Here is a 22876-nt window from a genome sequence, read left to right as displayed (position 1 = left end):
TGAAGTTCACTGGAGGAATGTCACTTTCTGCAAAGCAGCTTAAAAGAAATAAAAAAATAAATCACAAAAAAAAAAAAAAAAAAAAAAACTTGTCAAAACACAACCTTCAGAAGTCCAGAGCAAAAGCCCCCACAATGTCCCAGCGTGAAGTTAGAAATTATAACCAAAGCCATATGGAGCACAGACTATCCAAGGGCGAGCCAAGTCCACCCACGGGCCTTTTAAGCCCAAAATCTAAGCAAATAAGAATAGAAGATCACATGTCTGTCCATGTATAGAATAGAGATTGTGCAAACAGACTAAGGGTATAAACCCACACACCGTATAAGCAGCGTATTTACTGCTGCGATACGCAGCAAACACGCAGCAAACACGCAGCAAATACGCAGCAGATTATATCTAAATAACTGAACACAGCATCAAATCTGTACCAACAAATCTGCTGCGTATTTGCTGCGTATTTGTTGCGTATCTGCTGTGTATACGGTGTGTGGGTTTGTACCCTAAAGATTTCCACCCAATGGACCTCATCACTAAAAGTTTCACAGTAGTTTGGGAACGGCACAATCGTGGACTGTGTCCACCACATAGCTGGACTACTGAACGTTCCAAATAAATGACAGCAAGCAGAGATCTTGAAGAACCACGAGGAGTTAATGCAGAAAACATACTGCAGAACGTCTCATTACACAAGGAATAACCTTGCTGAAACCTTAATACCTCGTAAGTGTTGAAACGTGCTGACTGGCACTTCGACAGCGGGACTCATCACAATGTAATCCGGCGTATGTGTTTGGTTTATCACTCCCCGTAGCGTGTTTCCTGATGATGTGCACCACTTCTCATTTAGGACAGAACACACAGCGCGGTTTGATAAAGCTTTTTCCATTGGAAACAAGGCTAAAAATGGAATGTTTCCCACAAAGGACTGCTCAGAACTTGACGGAGATTTAGTCTTGATTAGGATTCAGCACAGAATATGCAGACATCAGATGCAGCCAAGAAAAGAAATCACTTCCATGTGTTGGGTTCGGTGTATGGGCCGCACACTGGACACCCTAGAGACAAGTGACCCGAGAGCCAGATATACAAACAACCCCTCCCCCCATACCGCATACTGTGATATCATAAAAGCATCTTTATATAAGCGTAAAGGCATCTTTAAATAGATTCTTAAAGGGGAGTTCCACCCTAAGAGTCCCCATGTCAAAAATAAACTCTTACGTAAAACACCATCTTGGGAGGCTCCTTGTAACTCTATAGAGGGCTGCAAAGGATTTCCAGTTCTATTTATTATTCCTTCAAATCAAGAAAAGTTAATGAGAAAAATAATAAATAAATTTACTCCGCAACACAACATAAAAAGGAAACACTCTTCTTGCCAAATGCAATAAAACTTTGCAGGGGATCCCAAGACAGAAAATTTTATTTCTGGTGAAGCGGGCATATGTAAGAAATGGCATCATGTCACAAATTATCTGGTTTTAATCACAGGGATTTCCCCCAGTTCTGACTGGTGGGGGCACTATTGGACCATCAGGATGTTTGGTGGGGTCTGTTTTGTCAACCAATACATTTACACCTGGTCGTACAATGGCAAGTATTATCCACCTTTAGGTGGCGCTAGACAGACCATCTTCTTTCATCTGGAGAGGGAATTTGCATCTTTTTTCCCCATGGAGCATTGCCTGTAAGATGTATACACAGATGTCTCCCTTCAATGAGAACAAGCAACCCCCCCCCCCCCCCCCCCAGAGTTAGAGGGTGCCGCCACCTAAACGCAGGAAAAAAAACTACAACTTTAAAAGGCTTCAAAACCACAAATTACCCACAGACTGCGGCAGGTTGTAAAGTACTTTTACAGCTAGCGACATCCCAGTTTACAGGGACTGACTAGTCCAAAGGGTATCACTTATGATGCTGGGGTAAGGAACCACAAGACGCCAAAAACATGTGCGAACCTAACTAGTTTTCTTAATTTTTATTCGAAAGGGAACATATTATAAAAATGTTCAAAGACAGACAATTATCCATGAAAGGAAGAAGATTAAGCCCATATACCACCGGGAAACCCGCAACATGAAAGGCCCCAGGACACGGTAGTGAAAGGTGTTTCTGATCACGTCCTATGACAACAAAGGAAGATTTATAAGGCACATCAAAACACATAGTGAAAGGATGCAGCATCCTCTATCAATCATAATTCCTGTTCCCGTCATGTTTTAGGTTGTGGGAAGCGGCTCTCAGGCACACTGTCTCTCCGCCACATTCCTCCATCTCATAGGACCGCTGCCAAGTGAGATAAAAGCACGGCGGTGGCCGCCAAAAAGACATCTCCATTATTCACAAAGAAGTTCTGCTACTTTTTGGAAAGCTAGAATCTCACATGCTGACGTAGAAAGAGATAAAGGCGGCCATTGTTACACCAGCGGGGTGACCGACCCTTGCGATACTCATACTAGTGCCATTGTACTGCCGGAGCGCATTGGTGAGGAACACTCTGCCAATAGCCACCATGCTAAATACTCACCAAGACCACCCCATGGGCCAAGCAGTCTGGATGCACAGTACAACGCCGCAAACAAATACAGAACTATGAGCAGTCTTTTTCCTTCATAGTCTGGGATATGAAGACACTTCCTCCTCTTCGTTCCCTTAGAGAGAATATCTGTCAGCTTGTCATACATTAATCCTCAAGTCTGTGTCAGCAGCAACTCCTTCCAGCAATCAAAGTGTCTCCTTGAGGAGAATGCTGAATTGGAGTGCAAAGTCTCACATGCCATGCAATACCCCATGGGAAAAAAAGTACAGAAAGCAGTTCTCTCCCAAAGTGAAAAGAACTTGCTCCCCACTGCCACCTACTGCAAGATACGGCAAGCCAGGATCTCTCCTAGAAGGAAGACTTACCTATCCGTAGACCATGGTTTCTGGGTTCTTTCCCCTCATCAGTACAGAGCAGAATGCTGGCGAGCTGGTGGGTAACTTAATTCTGGAAAAGGTTGTGGCTTGGCATATAATCACCTGTCATGTCAATCCTTAAAGGGGTAGTGCGGCGCTAAACAATTATTCACAAAATAACACAACTTTGTAATGTGTGTTATGTATGTGAATGGCCCCCTTCCCCGTGTTTCCCCCCACCCACGCTAGACCCGGAAGCGTGGTGCATTATACTCACTGCATCTCGTGTCGACCCCCGTCCGCCATCTTGGGACAACGACCTAGCCTTCAGGAGGCCCGGCCGAACTGCTCCCCCTCTGCCCCGTCATTAGCAGCTCAGCCGCGATTGGCTGAGCACAGTTATGCACAGTTATGCTTAGCCAATCGCGGCTGAGCACAGTTATGACGCGGCAGAGGGGTGCCGGCATGGGGGATGGATGAAGCGGTTTGGCCGGCCTCCCGAGGACTACGTCATTGTCCCAAGATGGCGGACGGGAGTCGACCTGAAATGTGGTGAGTATAATGCACCACACTTCCGGGTCTAGCGTGGGTGGGGGGGAAACACTGGGAAGGGGGCCATTCACATACATAACACACATTACAAAGATTACTACAGGATCCGCAGCTGATTTCACGCTGCGAGTTTGCATCCAGTACGTGTGAAGCTACCCTTAGACTAAACAGAATTTTATCCAAAAACAGCACTTTTGTCCAGCCCCAACAACAGACACAGATTCTTTATTTTACCGCAGGACAAACCCTTTAAATGTTGCCAATATCAATTTTTTCTGATGGAAATGTCAACAATGTCGTCCAGCTCTACAACTATATACAGGGATAGACTGACCACTGCTTTGGTTTAAAGCTGCAGAGGGACATGATCACATTTGGCTTTAGTGTCTTCATATAACAAGTTCTGGATGTCATTAAAAAGTTTATGAGAGGTGTAACCACCCTTATGTTAAGGCCCTGGGTCAGTCTACACCAGTCACAGGGTGACTTCCGACTTTTCTAATGACTCACTAGTTCTTCAATCTCCTGGGGACCTGTGCAGTGACCTGGAGAAAAATGGTTCAACCACAAAGTCAGGTCATGTGTCAGTATTCAGCAGCCCCAGACCATGATATATAGTGACAGAAAAGTGCTTCCATGCCTACAGGGTGACAGTATGACTGATAACCTAAAAAATGAACCACTCCTGAGAAACATTTCTTGTAACCTCCAGCAGACAAGGTCCACACTCTGTGGAGGACTTCTGCTCTAAAGCAAACATAGTGGCCTTAGGGTATGTGCACACTCTGGAATCTGGGCGCATAACCCGCCGTGCACATTTCCACTCGTGCCATGGACTCCATTCTGTGCACAGGCAGAGGTGCGAGAATTCCGTAGTGTGGCCATACCCTTACTCCAAGTCACAAAAATGATCATGTCTATGGGATCAAAGTCTGACCAGTGATACATTGATTGAGCAGATATCTGGCAAACACACTTTATATGAGCTTCAGGATTGCCATTCTGTGGTACTTTTGTCCATCTTCTCAAGCGCCACCTCCAGACACAACGCATAGCTTGACTTATAATAGAAATATCAAACAGGGGCTCAGGTCTCATGGACCTAAAAACTTGGCATGTTAGAAGAAATAAACACGCCATGCTACAATTGGTAGTTTCCGTAATTTACAATTATATTACTGAATAATCATATATACACAGCAATAGATTGATAGACTGAAGCTGGAACTGGCCATTCCCTGGATCATAAGGAGCCGTAAAGGGGATTTTATGAGAGCATTGCAAATTTATAGGAAGGCTTAATCCTGGTTTACTCAGAAATATATGACAGACTACTTAGGCTCCCACTAATCTTGAGAATAAAAGGGATGCCATTCACCCCGCTGTACGAGGAACTGTAGTTGGTCCTATGCACTTGAATGAAGTTCCCTGCAGCCATCTGGCGGTAGTCTACTCTGAAGGGCAAAACCAGCTAAGAGGATGCACCGCTACATCATTGGGAACTCGTCTGATCAAATGGCTTACCCCAGTGCCAAAGTAATGGCTTACCCCAGTGCCAAAGTAATGGCTTACCCCAGTGCCAAAGTAATGGCTTACCCCAGTGCCAAAGTAATGGCTTACCCCAGTGCCAAAGTAATGGCTTACCCCAGTGCCAAAGTAATGGCTTACCCCAGTGCCAAAGTAATGGCTTACCCCAGTGCCAAAGTAATGGCTTACCCCAGTGCCAAAGTAATGGCTTACCCCAGTGCCAAAGTAATGGCTTACCCCAGTGCCAAAGTAATGGCTTACCCCAGTGCCAAAGTAATGGCTTACCCTAGTGGATGGGATTGTTGAAACCCCATTTAGGGTAAATTCACACGGGCGGATCCGCAGCTAATCCACACTAACCAAACATGGTGCTAAAAACGCACTAGACCTAATGGAATCATTATCACAGCTGAATCTTGTGCGGGAATACGCGCAGTTTGAAACTCCGGCGGATTCGCCCGTGTGAATTTACCCTTACACGTAGTAGAACAGCCATGGATTGTCATTGCAAAGATAAGGTAAAATCTGGATCCAACACGAAAGAGCCCTATTCTTGCTTGCCTTTATTTTTTGATCCCTCCACCCCACTATATTCTATAACACTGAGCTCGCCTTCATGCCTCTTTATGCGTATGGGTAGACTTTGTAATTCTGCAGAGCATTACATGCACAGATGTCAATGTTTCTGGATTTCCAGGGCACAGCTCTGTAATATTACATTACATCAACAGATGAAGGCAGAAAAAAAAAAACACCTTAAAAATTAAGGCTATTGCTTATTGAGGAACTGCACAAAGACGTGTCCTATTAGAAGTGCAGCGACCCATCACAGCCAATGCTTTCTAGGGTCACGCACAATACAAGGGCAGACAGCAAGGTCAGTGACTTTACATAAAGACGACTGTACAGTCGGCTATACACATTGGATTTTGGTTAAAAGTGACATTTCAACTGCATTGTGGGTGCCCACTCAATCCCTGACCCAAATGACTGCTGGCAAGTACGGCAGACATCATGTGACACGCTGCACTATAGGTGGGGTGCCCTCGTCCCATTTAATTAGGCCGACAATCCCTCTGATTTCTATGAGGTGGCACACAACCCATGAAATCCCCCCGCCGCTGGCTAGAAACATAAACAGCTATGTTTGGCTTCACACTTTCTGCATTAGTAGCAGACAGGGACGCCATTGTTTTCCTATTTCCAACAAGGGCAGCGCTCTCCTCAAGCGTACAAAGAGCCTGGAGGCAATTCCTGACTAGATAAAAAAAAAAATGTAGGTCAAAGCGCACAAACCAGTTGTCAATCTGGCATGAGTTTAGAGGCGGAATTAATAGTGATTAGCTTCACCTATGTGTCCAGACATCCAGCATGTTACTAGAGGAGAGGACTGACACCATGATGTACGGCCTAAAGAGGATTTCCTCTGCATGAAAATACAACTACACAGCGCATAGAGGAATGAGCACGATTATACCATGAAGAGTGGACAACATCATCGTAAAAGCATCAAAGAAGCTGCACAACACCAAAGAGATGCAATGGATGTAGCCATTCACAAGCCACATCACTTGTATCAGGGAGTGCCAAGAATCTCTATATTACTACCCTCTGCAGAATACAGGCACCATTGTCTGCAGTCTGTATTCTATGAATGGACGACTGCTGAAGTATAAAGGTTAGGACTATGCGGCTACTGTGGCCACAACACACAGCTAAAAACTGCAGTGTTTTCTGTGGGTGCCAGCTAATGAAATTGAAGGTGGTGGCATTGTGACCTGCACGCTGACATGACTGTTACCCGATAGTTAGGCTGGGTTCACACACTGCGTTTTTTTCATCCTTTTTAATAAAAAAATAAAAAATAAAAATGGTTGAATTTGTGTGCATCTGTTTCGATCCATTTTTCCATTGACTTCCATTAAACCAAATTTGTGTCCATAAAAATATTTTTCTTAAAAAAGAATCCGTTTTGATTTAATTTTTTTTTTATAATGGAAGTCAATGGAAAAACAGATCGAAATGAATGTACACATATGCATCCATTTTTTTAGCTGATTTTTGAAGAAAAGAAAAAAAGGATTGCAAAACGCAGTGTGAACCCAGCCTTACTGTGATGCAAGCAGGCGACACCGCCATAACTGGCCATGTGACCTGTGGTCGTCGTAACCCAACAACCATGAGCCAAACATGCTTACAAAGAAATCTACAAAGTAGATTAAATGTAGCCAGTTACATTTTACATAGAAATTCAATAGCATACAATGATGCCTCAATACAATGTAATACCCTGTAATAGCAGCCCTGTATAATCTCCATGGGGTCTGATCACTGATAGGAATGCAGCAAAGCAGATGGAATAAGATCAGCAGTGAGATCAGCGGCATTGTCACTGATCTGCTCTCCGCAGGACCGGCAGGCTCCATTCTATTATGTAAGATCACTGATATTACACAATGCCGCTAGTCTTTGGGGAAATCGGCTCTTGCTCCTGTACTTTTCCAGAACATTTTCTTCCTGTCAGATTACACTGAGGGAATATGGAAGAGGGTGTAAAGCAATGGTAGAGCGAGACTGCCCTGAGCCCCACAAGATCATGTACAGGTTCTGCATGGCATCTTACACATTCAAGACCGGACAAGATTCTGCAATTCTACTAAACTGAAAGTAAAAATATAGTATCTGCTCGTTATTTACAAAAGACAAATCTCCCTTTATCGTGTCATCTAGTCTGGAAAGATGGACTTCTGCCAGTGCCACCATAGTTTCAGAATTAAGGATCACTTTAAGCCATTACTGTGATCTCATGTCTACTCACCCAGGGATTTTCCTTCTTTACTAAAAGGGGATTTCTGGGTCTTTTGAACTGATGGGCCAAAGTCAACATATAATCAAAAGGTTTCTGACACCTCCACCAATTTGCCAAAGATGTGTCAATCGCATATACAGAGAACAAAGCCAGAAGCAGACAGCGCCATACATTACATAGTGGCCGGGCAGGGTAACTGCAGCTCATCCCTCCTTGAAGTGAATAATGAAGTAGCCCAGCAAGGCTGCTACACAGATGATGGAGTTGTCTGCTGCAGTCTCCTCTTACTGTAGTTGCAGGTGCCTTGACTCAAACAACTAGAAAGGAGTCGATCATATTTCTCAAAAAAAATTAAGTCTTAATCACTTACTCATCGTATACTAATGAAATGCCAAGTGTCCAGTGAACAATCGGCATCCTTTCTGGCCGCAAACCCTTTCAGTAACAGATGTATTGGTCTCCTATGTGATGATGGGCTATTACCTAAACTGTGGTTCCCCAGCTGCTGTAAAACTACTACTCCAAGAATGCATAGAAAGCCACTGGCTGTCAGGCATGCTGGGAGCTGTAGTTTGGTACCAGCGGAGAGCCACATGTTAAAGATCACAGCCCTGGAGGGAAGGGTTGGTTTACAGTCACAAAGCTGGGCACCTCCCTGACCGGCCTGCTTAGCATATGGCACACAATGTGATTAAAATGTCATTTTCACAGTTATTTTAGGAATAAGACTGGAACAGAGGAACATTAAGGGTATGTGCTCACTACGGAAATGACATGGATAACTTGCCACGGATTCCGCCGCTCACTCCTGCTTCACTCTCCACCCATCCTATACACTCCATTCTATGGTCAGGCAGATTCCGCCGCCCGCCCAAAGAATGGGGTCACTATTCAGGCGGACGGCGGAATCCACCTGAACATAGAAACGAGTCTATGGGACTGGTGGAACTTTAAGCTGGAGGCAGAATCCACGACAAGTTATCTGAGAGAATTCTGTAGTGTGGACCCTTAGTCTTGTAATCATGACCCCTATATAAAGGTGTTAGTGGTTCTTGTTAGTTAGGAAAGGGGGGGGGGATGTGTAAGCATTGTTGATGCAGCCCCTCTAAGAAAAAAAACAAAAAACATTTCCCCAAATGTCTAAAAAATTAACATGAGCCAAGATCTCATGTTCTTGCTCCACATTACAAAACACTAAAAAAGAAACACTAGGAGAGGATTTTGCTTGGATGCCATACAGACACTGATATATGTATCCAAAAAGTTCCACCTAGAACTAATAAAGACCTTGAGAATGTATCATCTATATGAAAGGAAACTGGGAAACTATGCTCCAAGATCCAGCCATGTAGCCCAGTCTGAGCTGGAGTTATAACAATGAAGAAAAAAAAAAAAACTTCATAGGTTCATATAGTATCAACTTGTGGCCAGAAAGAATGTAGAAAATCCAATGTAATAAATTGAATACAGATGTTGGTGAAAACACAAATAATAATGGTCTCACTTCATGGCAACCAAACAGGTCAGCCCACTTCCTTCTTAAAACAAATGCTACAGGTCCCCGGAGCCTTCCCGCTCCACTAAGATAAAACACATGTATGGCCGCGCACAGGCCGGTCCCCACACAGGGCTCCGCAGGTGGCCGCACAGCCAACTTACTTTATTGTCTCATTAATTATTAAGATTTATACCGTAACTAAAATATAGCAGAATTTATAGGGTCAAATAGTTTAAACATCCTTTTCCTCCAGACTTAAGTCATCTGCGTTTCTTCAGAGGTAAGAGGACGACTGGGAGACTAGAGCTTTCCAACAAGCCTCCAGGAGAAATGGCCGGGGATGTGGAAAAGGATCGGACTGAGCACATTTGTAGAGTAGAGTTACATCACTGAAGACAGACCTGGATTCTGCCTGCGAAACATTGTCCTCTCCAATAAACACAGGATCGGTAAACAAGGAGGGAGCAGCAGCCATCAAGACGTCTTAACCAAGCCCTCCCCCCACCTTGAAGTTGTTCTGTCCTTATCAAAGCCTATGACTGAAGAAATAACACAGCTACAGCTCCTCAGCCATTAAAGGGGCCATCATAGCAGCTTACATAACAGCACCACTCTTGTCCTCAGTTTGTGTGTGGTATTGCTGGTCGGGTTCATTGGGGAAGATTTATAATACCGTGTAAGTCTGTGCAAACCTTACACTTCGGTTCCTGGGGTAACAAAGGAAAGGGTCCCATGAATGATCCATTGACCAATTCCATAGTGTTAGTGCCCTATTATAAGGAGCGATAATAGTCTGACTCGGCTGATTGTAATAGAGACAACAGTCAGTTGATGACAACAATCATCGGCTGATCGTTGTTTTAGGTTTGGACCTAAAATCGTTGGGCACTGACGGCTGACGATTTCCCAAACACCTGACACCTTACCTCTCCCTGCTCCCGGTGTTCTCTCCTGTGCTCTGCAGCTTCCCGGTACGGGCAGCAGCACTGTCTGAGTGGCCTGTCAGCTGAGCCAATCACCAGGAAGCTGCAGAGCACAGAAGAGAACACCGGGAGCGGGGAGAGGTAAGGTGTCAGGTGTTTGGGCAAGGGTTGCATGGACATTGCTAACAATGTCCATGCAGCCCTTACTGCCTGATTATCGGGCCATCTACTAGGTCCAGTAAACAAGCGCCGATCTGGCGGATCAGTGCTCACTTACTAAAATGATCGTAGTAGGCTTTTTAAACAGTCACCAATCTCGAGGATCTGAATCCAGAGTATGACTACTCAGTAGTCTTGGTGGTATTAACATCTCTATTTATGGCGAAAGAACCAGACTGTAGTATTATTCACAAACGGACGACAAAAGTTGTGCTGTTTCTGGAAGAAAGCGGCCATGTTGTAGCTGAGCTCTCTCTTTATTCATAGGTTTACAGCGCTCTGGTCTATGTAATAGCGCCCTTAAAGGGGTGCTCCAGCGTGGGGGCACTTTTTTGGGGGGACCGGGGAGGAGGTGGCTGAAATAAAAGACGTCCACTTACCTCCCCGGTTCCAGCGGTGGGTCCTGCATCACGGCGCTCCGGTCCCCGGCTGCTTCCGGGTGTCTGACGCCGCCCGAGACGCTACGTCTCAGGGCCGCTCAGCCACTCAGTGAAGGAGGCGGGATCCGAGCGGACTTCAAACGGATCCCGCCTCCTTCGCTGAGTGGCTGAGCGGACCTGGGACGTCACGTCTCGGGCCCGCGTCAGACACCGGGAAGCGGCCGGGAACCGGGCACCAGAGCGCAGTGATGCGGGACCTGCCGCTGGAACCGGGGAGGTAAGTGGACGTCTTATTTCAGCCACCTCCTCTCCGGTCCCCAAAAAAAGAGTGCCCCTACGCTGGAGCAACCCTTTAAGGCAATATCCATTAATCAATATCAGAGGATTCTCTTGTCAGCTGTGCCCAATGAGGGACCATGCTCCACTCAGCATTCAATCCTTTTTTTGTTTAGAAAACCCATTGATATAAATGGGCACACTGTTATGAACTGTTTTTGCTGAGGTGGCGCTACTTGAAAAACTTTACTCCTGCTCCCAGTTTTCTGCACAGGGTAGATCAGCAAATCACCCTGAAGATTGTTCTAACAAAAAGGAGGAGGGATTCATAGTGATCAGCTGTGATCTGTGGGGGATGAGTGTCCCATTTCTCTGCAGCGCCACCACAGGGGAAATAAAGCATTACACTATTTATTCCAATGAATGGGTTATATGTGTATAATGCAGGTCAGGACAGGTCCTCATCCTCTTTGCAGCCATTCTCAATCATGGCCAAGAGATGAGGAACCTAAACAGATGACTATATTCCACAACCATCTATTGGTTTGAATTTTTTTTACTGAATTAGTCAATTCCTTTAAGAAGTATCCAGTCTAAGAGACATGTAGTGTGTTCATAGTATAGCCAACCAGATCTCTAAACTCTCTACAGTAGTATGACAGACCACAATGGCCGCCTTGATACCTAATAGGGTTGGCATACATCCACATGGCAAGATAAAGAGAAAAAAAGACAACCCAGTGTTTAGTGCAGCGCATCTTACCACAGGCAACAATAGAGGAAAACAACCAGCTCCTAAACGTTTCCTGTGGATTCTAAATTGGCCACAACTTCTCCGGCAAACACAACCGTTCATTTCTAGAATTATCTAGTAGATCAGAGAACATTTCATAGCGATTAGAAAAATCACATGTCCCGAAGAACGCTATCAAAACATCACGTGACAGCAAGCACATTGTGACATATTCTCAGGGAACATGAACAGTAAAAGTCTGAAAGCAGAACTTTCTATTCTTATACTTTCTAAAAAAAAAAAAAAAAAAAAAAAAAAACACAAAACAAACATAAATCCTCTGGACAAGTTATGTTGGGGCTGTGTGTTCTCCAAGTCAGCCCAGAAATAACGCCATAGGTATTGTGATCTTCATGGATACGGGATCCACAGGTGAGAAACTTGTAGCTCATAGATATATAAGATGGGTTAAGTTTTTGTTACTTTAATTCTCTTTGGAGGGGGAAAAAAAAACACTAATAAAAGTCATAAAGATGACTAACTCAGTCACCAACAATGACTCCTCCATACAAACTGTTCTGATATTACTCAGTAAAACCACTTGTGAGATGTGACAGGACGGAGGAATGTAGTCTGGTCTGATGGAAGACATCATGTATTCTGTTACCTTACAGCAGGAGTAGGGAACCTCGGCTCTCCAGCTGTTGCAAAACTACAACTCCCATCATGCCTGGACAGCCAAAGCTGTAGTTTTCCAACAGCTGGAGAGCCAATGTTCCCTACCCCTGTTGTAGAGCAAACAAAACAGATATAAGTATATAGAAAAAGGGATGTGGCCAACAAGATGCGATAGCATGCACTACTGGGGTATATTTGGTGCATCTGCTGCTTTCATGGTCCACATTTTTCATGATCTAATTAATATAGAACTTTGACAGCTCCCCCCTATTCCCATATACCAATGCCTGCTCAGCCAAGCAATGTACTTGTCCAAAAAGAGTGGAGAAAGCTGCTGCCAGTTCAATCTAGAAGCAGATCATCTCCCCAAGAACAAAAGGGTCTGGCAGATGAAATGCAACATGCCTGATGGCACTCTCCCCTGACCCCCCCATACACAATACACAGCAGATATATAGGCCAATCCCACTGAAAACAGCAGGTTCAGTCAACTGTGATCTAATGTCTATGGCCAGCTCTGTCCTATTGTTCTCACTCGACAGAGAACCCAAAAACAAAAAGGGAATTCCATCTATGGGTTGTGAAGAAAAGTACCACACTGCTCAATACACTTTACCAAAAGATCTACGGAACGTGACTCCAAAGTGGCTCTTCAGCCAATGGTCTAGGGCAGGGGTAGGGAACCTTGGCTCTCTAGCTGTTAGAAAACTCCCATCATGCCTGGACAGCCAAACTGATGAGAGTTGTAGTTTTGCAACAGCTGGAGAGCCAAGGTCCCCTACCCCTGGTCTAGGGTGGTGTTGCAAAATACAACTTTTATCATGCGCTGAAAGATCTACTGAATCTCTGAGAAAGTGGGTGGTGTCAATAGTACCGCAAGACTCGGCTCTAAACCTGTGCTAAACTACAACTCCCATCATGTGGGTTGGTTAAGTCGCAACAACTGGAGGGCTACATGTTAGGTAATGCTACACTAGGAACTAAAAACTCAAAAAATATAGTACCCCTTTAAAATCAGAAAGAAAGAGGCAGAATGTAACCAAAGAGGATTGTAATGAGTTGCTGATGGATGACATCTGCAGATCAGAAGAGACGTCTCATGTATCCAGCTATCAATATCCAGGCAGCGTCCTCTGATATAGGCAGTGACAGCGTCAGAGGAGGAAAAAACAACAACTCTGACTAAAGCTGTTCCTTTAAATCAGAGATGGGAAACCTTCAGCCCTCCGCCTGTTTCAAAACTACAAGTGCCATCATGCCTGGGCAGTCTATGGATGGGTATAGTAGTTTTGCTGCTGAGGGTCCCCATCTCTGCCCTTAATGTAAAGGCTGGGACCAGACCCTGTTGTGGCAGAGCCAAAATGAACAGGGTCAGTGCAAGAGAAGATCCCCCCCAGAAACACCGACAGGACAGAACTGGGCTGACAGCTCGGCGGCAGACCTTACCGACGTCCATCCCCAGTATATACACACGCACGCCGCCTCCACTCGTAACCTTAGTGCACAGAGAGAAGAAATGAACTCAGGCATTCATTCCGCACAGCCAAGGGTGGGGAAAGAATAACACACAGCTTCCTCGACTCCAAGTTCCAGGATCCATTTTCAGGGGGGGAGATATCCAGCCAGACAGGGTGCTGTCTGTGGAATGGAGACATGAAAGCTGCCAGAGTTTGGGGGGCTCCAGCCACCCACATAGTAGAATAACATGACAGAATCCCCGCCTGGAGAGGCCAGTCTATTAGCAGGCACCCGATGCACCATAGAGCAGAGTGTTCCTGTACACAGCCTATACCTGCCTAATCCCCCGGCGGGCGGTGGGAGGTCTCACTCTGCCTCATTGATAGTAGAGCTGCTCCATTTACCACGCTGCAATCTCCGTAGTACATACAGGGGGCACACGCTGCTGTTGCTAGGATACAAGCTGCGCAAATCCTACTATCACACAGGGCACGGCGGGGCTTGCCGAGGAAGAAATGGCACCTAGAAGGCTCCTGTGGAGGAGGACACGGCATGTGCCGGCACCTAGATGGCTCCTGTGGTGGAGGACACGGCATGTGCCGGCACCTAGATGGCTCCTGTGGTGGAGGACACGGCATGTGCCGGCACCTAGATGGCTCCTGTGGTGGAGGACACGGCATGTGCCGACACCTAGATGGCTCCTGTGGTGGAGGACACGGCATGTGCCGGCACCAGCTCCGTCCTACAGGACAGTGGACCAGTTATACAGCGTTATATGACATAAACCAGGACATGTGCACAACTTTACACAGCCGCCACACCGCAACAACCAGACTGGAAAGGCAGGCACTCAGTTTAACCCCTGAACTGCCCAAAATTCACCCTGACGCTAAACCCTCCAGCCAGGACAGGTTAACTATCTCCATGCCAAATGCTGCTGGAAAGCATCAATCTATTCAGGCAAGAGATGACAAGGCAGCATTAACCCATTCCCTGCCAGTGACAGCCAGGGGTGACCCTGCAGCTCCTGCACAATCCATTCATTGCAACATGGTAATCCCTTTAACCCCTTGTATACTGGGGCAGCTCTAGTGATTGCAGATCACAACAAGGGATTATAATCTGCATCTGGGATGCCGCTGCTATACAGGAGGATGGCACCTGGTGCTCAGGGGCTGGGGTTCTCCTGGTGGTCGGGTAGTGATGGGAGGGGGCTGGGGTTCTCTTGGTGGTCGGGTAGTGATGGGAGGGGGCTGGGGTTCTCTTGGTGGTCGGATAGTGATGGGAGGGGGCTGGGGTTCTCTTGGTGGTCGGATAGTGATGGGAGGGGGCTGGGGTTCTCTTGGTCGTCAGGTAGTGGTGGGAGGGGGCTGGGGTTTTCCTGGTGGTCAGATAGTGATGGGAGGGGGCTGGGGTTCTCCTGGTGGTCAGATAGTGATGGGAGGGGGCTGGGGTTCTCCTGGTGGTTGGCTAGTGATGGGAGGGGGCTGGGGGGGGGTTCTCCTGGTGGTCGGGTAGTGATGGGAGGGGGCTGGGGTTCTCTTGGTGGTCGGGTAGTGATGGGAGGGGGCTGGGGTTCTCTTGGTGGTCGGGTAGTGATGGGAGGGGGCTGGGGTTCTCCTGGTGGTCGGGTAGTGATGGGAGGGGGCTGGGGGGGGGTTCTCCTGGTGGTCGGGTAGTGATGGGAGGGGGCTGGGGTTCTCTTGGTGGTCGGGTAGTGATAGGAGGGGGCTGGTTCTCCTGGTGGTCGGGTAGTGATGGGAGGGGGCTGGGGTTCTCTTGGTGGTCGGGTAGTGATAGGAGGGGGCTGGTTCTCCTGGTGGTCGGGTAGGGATGGGAGGGGGCTGGGGGGGGGGGTTCTCCTGGTGGTCGGGTAGTGATGGGAGGGAGCTGGGGTTCTCTTGGTGGTCGGGTAGTGATAGGAGGGGGCTGGGGGGGGGTTCTCTTGGTGGTCGGGTAGTGATAAGAGGGGGCTGGGGGGGGGTTCTCCTGGCGGTCGGGGGCTAGGGTCACTCCATAGATACACGCCTGCCCACACTGACCTTCCACATTATATACATAGCATATCTATGTATCTCCTAATACCAAGTGATGCGTGTGTAAGGGAAGCGTGCACACGGTGCGTTAGCTGCCCGTCCCCCGTGCTGCAGACAGCAGTCCCGGATTAGAGCTCAGCAACCGCAGCGATGACATTTAACTCCTCCGCTGCCGGAGCGGGCTCTACAGCGCGTCAACACCACAGTTACAGATACACGGAGACAGTGCCAGCACCCAGCCGCTACTCACCGGCCCCGTCTTCCTCCATCGCTACTTGTTTACAAGGTACAGGCAGAAGCGAACCGGCGACAACACGGTGTGTGCTCAGAGCCGCGGAGCCGGTGCCGTCCTCACTCACAGTCACCAAGCTACTGCAACAGCGAATGCAGCTCCTCCGCCTGCGTCACCACCCACTGTCACATGACCAGCCTAGCGCCGCCCTTCACGCTGGGGAGGCACGTGACTTGTGGGTATATAAGAGAAGGCGATAGACTGGAGGAGTCAGGGTTGCCAGGGTGGCGAGGGCGTAGTGGGCTGGAGTTGCTGGTGGGGGCAGTCATAGACTTTGAAACTACCTAATTGCCTAAATATTGGTTAGCAAAGCTACAACTCCTGTGAGGAGTTGTACTCTGACAGCTTTGAAGCCAAAGCTTGGATAGTCACTTTATTAGGGTATGTTCACACAAGGCAGATATTTCACAGCAGCTTCTCTGGCAGAAATTTAGCAGGGTATGATGGATGGCAAAGTAGAATTAACCCTTAGGGGACACAGCCAGTTTTCATTTTTGCGTTTTCGTTTTTCCCTCCTCGTGTATATAAGGCCACAGCGCCTGCATTTTTCCACCTAGAGACCCAAATGAGCCCTTATTTTTTGCGCAACTAATTGTACTTTGCTAAGACAGATGTAATTTTTGCCTAAAATGTGCCGGGAAACCAGAAAAAAATTATATGTGTGGTGAAATTGAAAAAAAAAACACATTTCTTTTATTTGGGGGAAATGTGTTTTTACGCCATTCGCCCTGGGGTAAAACTGACTTGTTATGCATGTTCCTCAAGTCGTTACGATTAAAACGATATGTAACATGTATAACTTATATTGTATCTGATGGCCTGTATAAAATTCAAACCGTTGTTAACCAATATACGTTCCTTAAAATCGCTCCATTCCCGGGCTTATAGCGCTTTTATCCTTTGGTCTATGGGGCTGTGCGAGGTGTCATTTTTTGCGCCATGATGTGATCTTTCTATCGGTACCTTGATTGCGCATATATGACTTTTTGATCGCTTTTTATTACAATTTTTCTGGATTTGATGCGACCAAAAATGCGCAATTTTGCACTTTGGGATTTTTTTGTGCTGACGCCGTTTACCGTGTGAGATCAGGAATGTGATTAATTAATAGTTCGGGCGATTACGCACGCGGCGATAGCAAACATGTTTGTTTATTAATTAATTTATTTATTTTTATTTATAAAATGGGGAAAGGGGGGTGATTCAGACTTTTATTAGGGGAGGGGATTTTGTGTTATTAAAAATACTTTTTTCTTTTACTTTAGACATATACTAGAAGCCCCCCTGGGTGACTTCTAGTATATGCACTCTGATCTCTCATAGAGATCCATGCAGTATAGTTATACTGCATGAATCCATGAGATCGGTGTTCTATTACTTTTGGCTGCTGCAGCCAAAAGCAATAGAATGCCGAGCCGGGATCAGCGCCATTACGGAGCAGACCCCGGCCCGGTATGGATGCAGGGATCGCCCCCCCGCAATCGCGCCTCAGGGGGGCGATCCCCCCACTAGACCACCAGGGATGTATAACCGCAAGTATTTAGAAGCAGCTGTCAACTTTGACAGCTGCTTCTAAGTACTTAATTAGCGGGCACGGCGATCGGACCGTGCCCGCTAATAGCCGCGAGCCCGGGCTACACGCGGCACCCGGGATCGCGGCAGTTCAGAGGGTGGTCGCCGCGCGACCCCCCTCTGAACTCCCATAGCGGCACGAGGACGTTAAATAACGTCCTGGTGCAGCTATGGGTTAAAGGACTAAATTATATTATAGTGACCATTTTGACCACTTGCATTAACATGAGAGTAAAAATTAACAGTAAATCCGCAGCTGTTAAGAAAATTTGAGGATCTGCGACAAAATCTGCAACCTTTGATTTGTGAATCCTTTCAGGGTGTGTTAACGCATACAGGATCTGCAGCCGATGTGACCTAAATAAGTGAATACCATCAAATCTGCTGAGGATCCTGTACGCGTGAACGCACCCCCAAGGAGGAGATGACAAAAGTTTTAGGGGGACATGTATTAAGGTGCGTATCGGCGGAAAGTGCCGTTTTGCGTATTTTATTCGCAAATGGCCGATAGAATATTTGCATATCGGCACTTTCCGCCGGGTATGCCGGTGGGGTGGGGGTGGGACGGGGGGCGCAGGCTCAGAGTCCGCGCGATTTATCTTTTGCTCCGGCAAAAGATACGCCGAAAACCTACTCCACCTTTCAGGTGGCGTAGGTTTTCTGCCGTGCGCACCGACGCGCACGGGATTTATGTAGAGGCAGTCCGCCTCTACATAAATCTCCGTAGCGCCGGAGATGCGGGGACATTTATAAGTCCGGCGTAAAAAACGTCGGACTTAATAAATGTCCCCCTTAGTGTTTTTTTTTTCAAAGCTCTGATACATTTATAAAGCATTTATGCTGTTGTTTTGCTGCTTTATGGCATGCACAATATTTAGAGTTTTTGGCTTGCAAAGGGGGGGGCATGGTTTGGACACATCTCTGTATCACTCAATAGGTGGCAAAAAATCCACACAACAAAAAAAGTTTATTGGAAAATTGCCCAAAATTCATTTTGCTGTTGCAATCCCGCTACAAATCTACACAATTTAGTGTAATGTTGAGCATTTTAATCCTTTCTGGATGTATCATTATTTGACAATTTTTTGCCACAAAAACTCCATTAAAGCATAACTGTCATTTCAGTGTCATTTTTCTGAAAACAATAAATATCTATAGTACAGTTTATTTACCAAAAGAGTTTCCTTCTGTACAAAAAAGCTGTTTTCCTAGGTGTCCCCTGACTTCAGAAGAAGCAGGATTTCTGTCTCCATTATGTGTCTATGGAGAGGGGAGGGGCTGAGAGGAGTGAGTGAGCATGGAGCAGTTCTGCACAGCACAACACCCTGCAATCTTCTCTCAGTAAGTTCATAGATAAGAACTGACCTTTATGACCTCTGAATCCAGCGTTTTAGGTGCCCAGAGAGTCTACAGACAGCTGACCTTCATGTCACCTCTTCCTGCTCCCTCATCTCCCTCAGCCCCTCCCCCTCTATAGGGATATAATGGACACAGCAGAACCCGTCTTCACTGGCTTCTCTTTAATGAAGAAGTGTTTGCCTGATAATGCACAGATAAGAAGGGGGGGGGGGGGGGGGGGGGGGGGGGGAGGCTGGGAGATTGTTTTTTGAGTACAGAAAGAGGCTTTTTTGCCTAATAAAACATATTATAGAGTTTCTATACTACTGATTTCTGCAATAAAAAAAAATATGACAGTTACACTTTAAGGGCCCAGGCTATTTTATAAAATAAGGACATAAGCATTACTTCTGTTCCTAGGTAACTGCTCCCCGTTATTTAGCACTTCCTGATGAGGTATTTCCTGTGTATTGTGAAGTGCACCAGAAAGTTTGGATCAGTGGGATCAGGCACCGTTGGCTATCTTCAGCTTTCCCATAGCAAGTGAATGGAGCCACAGTGTGTAGCCTGATTGCTACTTATCACTTCACTTATGGGTAGCTAAAAGTTTAAAGGGGTTATCCAGCACTACAAAAACATGGCCACTTTCTTTCAGAGACAACACAACTCTTGTCTCTAGTTCAGGTGCAGTTTGCAATTAAGCTCCATTCACTTCAATGGAACTGAGCAGCAAAACCCCACCCATCTCACCCGGCCGCCCGCACCGGTGTCTCACCCGGCCGCCCGCATCAGCAACCCCCCCGCCGCATCTCACCCGGCCACTGATCTCACCCGGTTGCTGATGTGGCCGGCGTCTCGACCGGCCGGCCGCATCAGCAACCGGGTGAGATCAGTGGGCGGGTGAGATGCGCGGGGGATTGATGCGGCCGGCCGGGTGAGATGCGCCCCCACATCATTACATGGTGGGGGCAGGCGGGCGGGGACCGGATCACATGCACTTACATGCCGGCTCTTCTACCTGTGGCTCTCCCGGCTCGGGCAGAACTACAACTCCCTGCATGCACGGAGAGAAGGCTGAGCATGCTGGGAGCTGTAGTTCTGCAAGAACTGGGAAAGCCACAGCTTCTGCCGGGTGAGACGCAGGGGGGAGGGATCGGCGATGGAGGGTGGCTGTGGGCTATACTGGGGGGGGCACCTGGAGATCGCGCTGTAGGGAGGGGGACGGGGGTCGCCGGGAGATCGCTTTGGGGGGGGGGGGCTGCACCCATAGGCCAACGGGTGAGCTGCGGGGGGTGGATACGCTCCAGGTGGGGGGATACAGGGTGCTGGGCGGGTGAGCTCTGGGTGCTGTTAGTTAGGCAGACAGTGAACAGCAGCAGCAGCTGTGACTGTCTCACTATCCTCCTTCTCTTCAGTGGACGGGGGTAGAAGCGCTAACCCAGCCCATTGAAGAGACTGAGGACACGTGATGCCGTCTCGGAGGGTGGGAGCCAAGAGCAGGGAGAGTGTCAGGGTTGGACTGAGAGCTGATGATTCTATGCAATTCATGGGGGTGAATGCATCTAGATAGCAGCAAAACTGTGCAGAATCCGTAATAAGTTTATATTGGAAAGATGGAAAGCTATGCGTGGGCAACATATTAATGCAAAAATAATTTTGGGTGGAATACCCCTTTAAGGGGTAGCCTAAAGAGGAGGAATTGACAAACACGTCAATTTCATGCTGCCTGAACCCTATGTGATAAGGTCACCAGTTGCTTCCACTTGCCCGACCAGCCTTGATTGATAGATTTGTCCCTGCCTGAGTATAGGGGGAGCTCTGCCAGTCAAGGCTGGTGGAGCGAGAAGCCACTGGTGACCTTATCACTCATGATTCAGGCAGCATAAAGGGATGACGGGTTCCCTCTCAGAATCCCTAGAGAGAGTGGTGTCACAGTGATGTCATGTGTACTGTGCACCATTTTAATAAACTTACTATAAATAGCACCATATTGTACTATATTGTAGATACTGGTCTACTTATACAGGATCTGTTTTTAGACAATGATCTTATACAGTACATGATACTTGATAGTTGTCCATAAAGATGGACAATGTCTCCAAATCAGACCGGATTTTATTGGTGTGAACAGAGCCTTATTGTCTTGGGAGATTTCATTTGTAGTGAATTATAGGCAATGTTTTCTATGGTATCCTGCCTTTCTTTGCCCCGTCCTGTTAGATTTCTTAGTTTAGCATACTGCTCATTTGCCGACTTGGTATATACTGGACTGAATGGAGAAGCATATTTATAGGGGAAAATCTTTTTACTCAGCTTATTATATTGTGTAAAGATGGATGGGTAGTTTATAGTGCTGTAGTAAATATAGAGCTTGTTGTGTATGTGATGGCCACGGTCAAAGTACTTTGTTTTATGGTCAAAAAGCATTATCCCATTTTCCAGCCCTGAATCCATTATTGCAGGAAATCAATAGAACAAACCATCTCAACCAAGTCCAGCGTGCACACTATGTTGTCTTTCTTCAGGGTGATTATTCAGGACGTCCTTATATACAAAGCTGCCACCATTCATGAGTTAGCAGTACCCACTGGTATCAGTAGGCTGGCGGGCACTGCCGCTGGGTTATCTTCCTTGCTTCCTCCTGTCACGTTCCTGTCTCTGCCATGTCCAGGGCTGCCCATAGGTCATGTGTGCATGCTGTGCCAGCTACTGAAAGGGCCAGAGCGCACACTCTAAATCTGTCCTCAACCTATCACTACTCAGTGCTACCGTTTAAGCCTGCTGCACCCACACCACCTCTGCCTGAGCAACAGGGGGCAGTAGTTTCCATAGCAAAGCTGTTTGCTTATTGCCTCCTCTTGTACCATATAGCTTCTCTTGTGTATGACCTGGACTGCTGACCCTAAACCTGTACTGCCTGCCAGGGACAATCTGCCTGACATTGACTATGCAATCTTGCTGCCAGCTTTCGAAGCGCTTTTTAACGAATAACGACTAACGATAAACGATCACAAACAAGATTGTTTGTCGTTAACTTGAAATCGTTCACCATATTACACAGAACGATAGTCATTAGTTACGATTGTTACTACGATCATTATTGCGATCATTACTGCGATCGTTTACTTCCTGTGATCCCAGGAAAAAGAACAATGTTCAATTACACTGAACGATTAATTAAAAAAATGCGGAACTTGAGCGAACGAATGTGAAATTACAGCGAATGATTAGCGAACGATTAACAATAATTTTAGGTTCAGATCTAAATCAACGATCAACGACATACGAACGATTTTTCGATCGTTGCCTGCAATTACACAGGACGATTATCGTTTAAATTCAATGATATACCGATTTTTCTCACGATAAAAGGCCCGTGTAATAGGGCCCTTATACCTGGACCCAGACTTCTGCCCGATATGTGTGCTTCACACCAGCGTTGCCTGGTCTGCTGGGCAAACCAGCTTCCACATCTGGACGACTCTTGAGGTGGAAGTCTAGTAGCCTCTTGCAGCTTCCAACAAATCCTTTAAGTTTCTGCTCGAACTGATGAGATTTGGTAAAATCCTATCCACTCTGCCTCCACTATATTCCACTGTATATGTTCCAACCACAGGTACAGATGACAAATTCTTAGCAACATGTGGCACATATGGTCTTATAGGCTATACAGACAGATATCACCCA

At 46.8% G+C, this 22876-nt stretch overlaps 1 protein-coding gene across 1 annotated transcript in view; it reads right to left on the bottom strand.

The window, feature by feature from the left end:
* CYTH3 (cytohesin 3) overlaps window positions 1-16391 on the bottom strand; it is an 84746-nt gene extending 68355 nt beyond the window's left edge. Inside the window, exon 1 of the mRNA XM_069983779.1 lies at window positions 16238-16391. Coding sequence (XP_069839880.1) covers window positions 16238-16256 — 19 coding nt within the window. The 5' untranslated portion in view covers window positions 16257-16391. The remainder of the gene's footprint in view (window positions 1-16237) is intronic.
* Between the last annotated feature and the right edge of the window lie 6485 nt (window positions 16392-22876).

Source organism: Dendropsophus ebraccatus, chromosome 9 (assembly GCF_027789765.1).
Source record: "Dendropsophus ebraccatus isolate aDenEbr1 chromosome 9, aDenEbr1.pat, whole genome shotgun sequence".
NCBI lineage: Eukaryota > Metazoa > Chordata > Amphibia > Anura > Hylidae > Dendropsophus > Dendropsophus ebraccatus.
This window is presented reverse-complemented; position numbering and strand designations above follow the sequence as displayed.